The sequence below is a fragment of the Poecilia latipinna genome, unplaced genomic scaffold, assembly GCF_001443285.1.
Source record: "Poecilia latipinna isolate Pla-1442-1.1 unplaced genomic scaffold, P_latipinna-1.0 Scaffold843, whole genome shotgun sequence".
NCBI classification, from domain to species: domain Eukaryota; kingdom Metazoa; phylum Chordata; class Actinopteri; order Cyprinodontiformes; family Poeciliidae; genus Poecilia; species Poecilia latipinna.
In genome coordinates this window covers 115541-121540 of record NW_015113459.1, presented here as the reverse complement: position 1 = coordinate 121540, position 6000 = coordinate 115541, and the positions used below count along the sequence as shown (strand labels likewise).

The 6000-nt window shown below is 38.1% G+C and overlaps 1 protein-coding gene across 1 annotated transcript in view; it reads right to left on the bottom strand.

The window, feature by feature from the left end:
* The window catches only part of col22a1 (collagen, type XXII, alpha 1), an 86473-nt gene that overhangs the window by 59410 nt on the left and 21063 nt on the right, over nucleotides 1-6000 (bottom strand). The window contains exons 5-8 of the mRNA XM_015047794.1: nucleotides 2119-2230; nucleotides 1328-1451; nucleotides 926-1201; nucleotides 750-830 (exon numbers count right to left, since the gene is read on the bottom strand). Of these exons, the coding sequence (XP_014903280.1) occupies nucleotides 750-830; nucleotides 926-1201; nucleotides 1328-1451; nucleotides 2119-2230 (593 nt within the window). The remainder of the gene's footprint in view (nucleotides 1-749; nucleotides 831-925; nucleotides 1202-1327; nucleotides 1452-2118; nucleotides 2231-6000) is intronic.

Genomic DNA, 6000 nt, shown 5'->3' with positions numbered 1-6000 from the left:
TGATGCTTTTGCACAGGAAGCATCAATTTCTTTTCTATAATATTTTGGAAATCAAGTAGTTTTGGATGTTGTTTTATGTCTACAGCAGTTGCATCTGAAAAACTAACAGCTCTTTCATACTGGTGCCCTCAAAGCGGGAACAAGGGGGCCATGGGCCCCTCTTGAACAGTCTTGGCACTGGACCTCCAGGTCATATAAATGTATACAGACTCATTTTCTCCAATCAGGACATAAAAGTAAAACCTAATAAATAAATAAAGACATTTACGAAATTCAATATAAAATACAAAAATGCTTGCATGAGGTGTGACAATCTGGTTTGTCAGGCTACAGTTACAAGGTCATTTTCAAATGACTTTTATTAAATTAAATAAACTTCTGATAGAATGGAAAGCAAAGCTGATTTTGTTTTCACTTTAAGGAATTGGTTATGAAAAGATTATGATCACAGATGGGCACAGATGGCTTTTAATACCGGACAAACCCCCAGGTAATTTATTGCATCACTCATCAGCATTATTAAATGAATTATAAATATGGGGGTTTGAAATCAATTGGTGAACTTTTTTTTTTTTTAAGTTTAAAGCATTTCTCAAACATGCATGAAAGAATCAAGGCAACACTGCAGGATGGATGGCCACTGTACCATGACGTGAAGCTCCAAAAAGTTTATTTTACATAATACTACCCCTTTAAAACAGAATCCCTAAAATAGTGACCCAGTGTGTGTCTAAGGGAGTTCTACTCACCGGCCCGGTGGGGAGATCACAGCAGGTTTCCAGTTCTGCTTGTTTGGAATCACAGTAAATCATCATCCTTTGGAGGTCAAACTGCTCAAACACACACAGGCCATTAAACAGATTAACCTTTAGGAAAGAGAAAGCCTGCGGAGAACTAAGCCTTAAAAATAGAGGTGGGTACGCACGTCTATGGGAACGCTGTCATACAGTCTCTTGCCAATCACCGTCTTCCCCTGAATGTCTATGTCTTCCCGGTCTTCGATTGGCAGAGTCTGGATGTGTTTGCAGTCCAGGTACAGGGCGACAGACTTTGCCTCCACACTGAGGCCGATCTTGTGCCAGTTGCGGTCGAAGAGGTTGTCGACTTCGGGGTTCTTGAACACAGCTCTGACAGCGTCTTTCGTCAACCCAACTGCATTGTACTCCACGGCTTTGTTCTCACCATCCAGACGGATGGACACCTGGAAGACACAGGAAAGTTCAAACAGAATCAGCAACAGGTTTCTCAAGGCCTGATTTCTATCCCTCTAATTGGGTAAAGTCATTGTATGTTGAGATCTTATATTTTTTAAACTTGGTGAACCAACCTGTGGGATTCCATATTTGTCAAAAATCTGCCAGAGGTACCAGTCTTCCCGTCTTGAGGTTTTCCTGAATTTGAATGTTGTCACAAAGGCGTAGTCATCTGGCAAACCCTGAGCAAACACATCCCTGCAAAATAAAGCAATATGGTTAATACTTTCCTTTAGGCCTGTGTATACTGCCTATTAGATTTCTATGTGTAAAAACCCACAGTGGACACTCTGATTACAGTAAGAAAGTAGAACATTCTCTCTGCTTCAAGTTATCACTTCCTACAGTCAGAACCTTAGTTTGAATTGCAAGGAAAAACAAAATAGTAAGTCATATTTTACATACAGATTAGCTTTACTACAATTTAGCATTTTATATCTAGTGAAGCTTCATTTGAGGAAAATATCAGAATCATTACTGAAGACTGTCTTTGTGCTAAGCCATTCTTGAGATGCCATCTTGTTGCCTGCTGTTATCTGTAGCTGCGTCTCCACTGGCCATCTAATCGCACAATTTGACATTTCGAAAATCAATTTGATTTAACTTAAATGTGCTAATTTCAAAAGAACTCTCATTTGAGAATAAGTCTTAGTGCTAGAATGAGGTGGTTATTTGGATGTAACAAAATTAGTACAATTAGTATAAAAAGCCAGTATGCTGAATATTTCTTAATAAAAACATCTGAAGCTGTGAGACATAAAATCAATCTGCCTGTCCTTCATGAGCTAGTCTTCCAGTCTGATGTTTTCTCTAGCTTTGACAGAAATCTGAAGTGCACTTATTAGTTCAGGCAGAGTTCACTCACTCTGTTTGCTGGACTATTGGCATCGTCCCGAGGCGAACATATGAACTCTGGCCTTCATCGACTCTGGTCCCCAGGATGTCTTTCACGTTGAAGTACTCCATCAGGTCAAACCCTGCAGCATCACAATCAAATCATCCAAATGGACTCGAGGCATTCTTTTAAAATCTCACACATACATCCACAAGTTTGTCATTTGTATCTTTAGGAAAAAAGCTGCACTGACTTCCTTCCTCAACCTTCCAGATTCAGATTAACGACACTTACACTTATTTTAAGGCTCACCAAAAAAATCACATAATTTGATATCATCATTCAGTTCAATCCACAGTTTAATTGCAATAACTCTACAGAATGTTCAAATATTAACAAATCTTGTAAATTATGCATGGATGCTTAAAGATGTGAATTGTTCTCAAGATCAGGCATTGGGAATATATTCTGATTTATAAGTGAGAATTAATTTGAAAATGTAATGAACATTTTATTTAATGTATTATTTTTGCAATCTTCACTCACATATATAACTTGGCTTTGACTGTGACTCTGGACTGTGTTATTTTGCATGTTTGAAGGCCATTTTTTGAGGGAGGTCATTCGAAAAGTAAACTGTAATCAGGTTCTAACAGCACAAATTTGACTTGCTGCGTAGTAAACCATGATTTAGTTTCTTAAGTGTCTACATCTTGAATCTGTGTGATTCTCAACTTAAATCATTTCTGGATTGCAGAAGGAAAATCTCCCCATATTTCTGAGAAATATTACAAATAGAGCATTATCAAGGAGGACTGTGTAATATGCACAACTTTTGCATTTATTAAAGATTTTATTTTCAACAATATTTGTATAGTTTTAGCAATTTTATATCTAATATATGCAATATGAGGCTTCATTATTCAAAAACGTTGTCCCAGTACATTAGGAAAACACTTTGCTCCCCTTACAATCTAGACAAGGGAAGTCCTAAAGAGATAGGAAAACCCAGAAACACACACACACACACACACACACACACACACACACACACACACACACACACTCCAATGAACACAAACATCTCCTGAGTATTGAGGCTGAGTTACGATTTTGGATTTCTCAGTGTTTAGTGTTTGAACTGGGTCAGAACCACCACACCCTGCAGCTACTGTGCTTGTGGCCTTTTTTCGGGGCGGGGGAGTGAGGGAGCTGAAATCACCACTTCAGCAGCCGAACAGCTGGAAAATCGAGCCGTTTGTTGTGGAGCTGCAATGTTTGTTGCTGCCAGAAAGAAAAATAACTAATACCCACTGCTGGCGAGGCCCTCTGCACGTCTGCGTTACTTTTCGGCGTGTGATTTAGAGCGGAGCAACCGCAGCCCACATTTAGGCGGTTTGGAAAAGGCCACTCCCTTGAACAGCAAACAAATGCCGTAGCCATGGAGATGCCAACGTTCGGAGGGGTTTCACTTGCGCTTGGCCGCCAGGTTATGCAGCGCAATGCATGCTCATAGCAGGTGGCCATGTAGTGTAAAGCGAGTGAGAACAGCGTGACATTAGCTGCTCTGGGTGATGGGGGCGGGGGGAAAGGTTGGACGTATTCCTGCAGAGCTTTGGTGATGGTACGCAAGGCTTCCAGCAGGATTATTTACACTGGCACGGTAATCTTTTAAAGGAGGAAGTTGAGAATTAAGGTGGTAATGCGAGCGTCCGGTGTAGGGTCAGTGAGTATCATAAGAAAAAAATAAACTTAGAAACTGGTGGTGGGAAACAGGAGGTCTCCTGGTGGGGCTAGCAACAGTGAAGCATGTTATAAACGAAGACCTGAAGGAATCAACCAGACCAGATTCTGCCAGATTCATACACTCTTCTAGATCTATGCTGATTACATGTTAGAATATTTAATGGGAACATTTCTCACATCTGTTTGTGGGAAATATCCCTTTACTTTGATCTGAGATGTTCAGTGTTGTAAGAAATGGGTGGAACCCTTAGAGATTGCTTCTGTTTTTGCTTTTTGATCACACTTAGATGTTTCAGACAATCAAACAAAAATTGACAAGAGAACCTGAGTAAATACAAAAGGCAGTTTTTTTAAGCATATGATTTTGCCTAGATCAAGCTGGCCTTGTGAAAATATGATTGCAAAGCTTGTTAAATAACTTAATAACTAAGTTCAATTCCACAAGCCACATCCAAGGATAATTACTGGACCTGAAGATTTAATCATCTAAAGCGACCGTGACTGACAAAAATAGGCTCAGATGTCCCAAAGAGCAACAAGTCTTCCCCTAATTCACAGATATCCAACACATGAAAAACAGACAGTTACAAAGGCATTTTTAAAACTTTAGAACTCCATATAGCCACATTAGCCATGTTTCCATTAACCACAGAATTATGTAAAATTAAATTATGAAAATAAATTGCTTAATGGAAACACGGCAAGTTAAAAGAAAAAAAAGCCCTTTTTCTGAGAGAAAGTTTTTGCACTAGGATGAGGTGGTTTTTCAGCCATATTTAAATAGATATATTTTTCAAAACTGCAATGGGAACACTTTTTTTCACATCACACAAGTCATGATCAACAGCCAGATGTTACTACTGGCAAAAACAACAAAAAAGACAGCAAGAAGTAGTAATTGATGATGGTTTATGTTTGTTTTTTCTTTTTTTCAGACAATGTGCATCTGGCTCCACCAGAGCTCTCACAGTATGACATTCATTCATTCATAGAAAGTTGTGTGTCATTCCAACATGTTGAGTCCAAAGCTCTTCTGTAAAATCGCCGACCACAGTTTCCCAAAACGCTACGTACCTGCTCCCACGTAGGTGGGGCTTGTTGCGCCAATGCCTGAGTAAGATGCCGACATCTTCTCTGACGGCTGATAGATGATGAGCGAATTATCAATATATCTCATGTAACTGTTTACATCTTACTGCTTGATAGCAGTTGTAACTGTCACAAACAACCGATGTTTTTTTTTTACTTATTTATTTTAAAAAGTGCAACATATATAAATTAAAACATATATAAGTTATTGTATATGTAAATGCACATATACAGTACATTTACTGTACTGTAAATACAACCTATGTAAAAAAAAAAAAGTTTTTTTTTTTTAAAACCTATGTTTTTGGTTTTAAAAAAAAGTCCTACTCATATTATCTTAATTTGAGAATCAGACACATAAGTGTGACAAGAAATATGAACTATTAAACTGACTCAAGGTCTCCACTTTATGCTGTTCCTTAACGTTGCACTGGTGAACATTGTAAAACTAATTAACTTTATGTTGTTATTACCAAGCATGCTGGGATACAAAGTGAAACCTGCTAAAACATTATTACTGGCTTTGTTTTGCCTGGGCCGCCATCAAATCTTTCTAGTTTTCAAAGTTGCACGGCTAATCTTGCTATGTGCAGATCATTTTTACAGGGTCAAAGGTGAGGGGTTAGAGTTCACTATTTTAAACTGACCTCAACCTTTGAAGATAAAATAGAGAATATTAATATTAATATGGCCAATATTAAGCAGGTTGTTGAACATGAACAGTTAAATTCTCAAGGACATTTTGTTATTATACCTTGCATAGGTATTCAAGCAGTTGAATTTTCCATGTTAGGGTTGGAGTTTGTGTGTGATTGGGGATGAGATGTGTATGTGACTGACCAGGATGAACTTTTTATGAATAAAACTAATGCTTTTGTACCTTAATGTATTAGATATTTGTTATTTCCACTGGCTAAATGACTTATATACTTAGTATCAGTACTGGCAATATGAGCAATGTATTTACACATATTGGATCAATGCCAAAATATGCAGAACTTCACACCTCTAGTTTCCAGGTAACTGTTTTCTTGCAGTCACATTTTTGCAGGTTGTCAGCTGATAAACAAACAATGT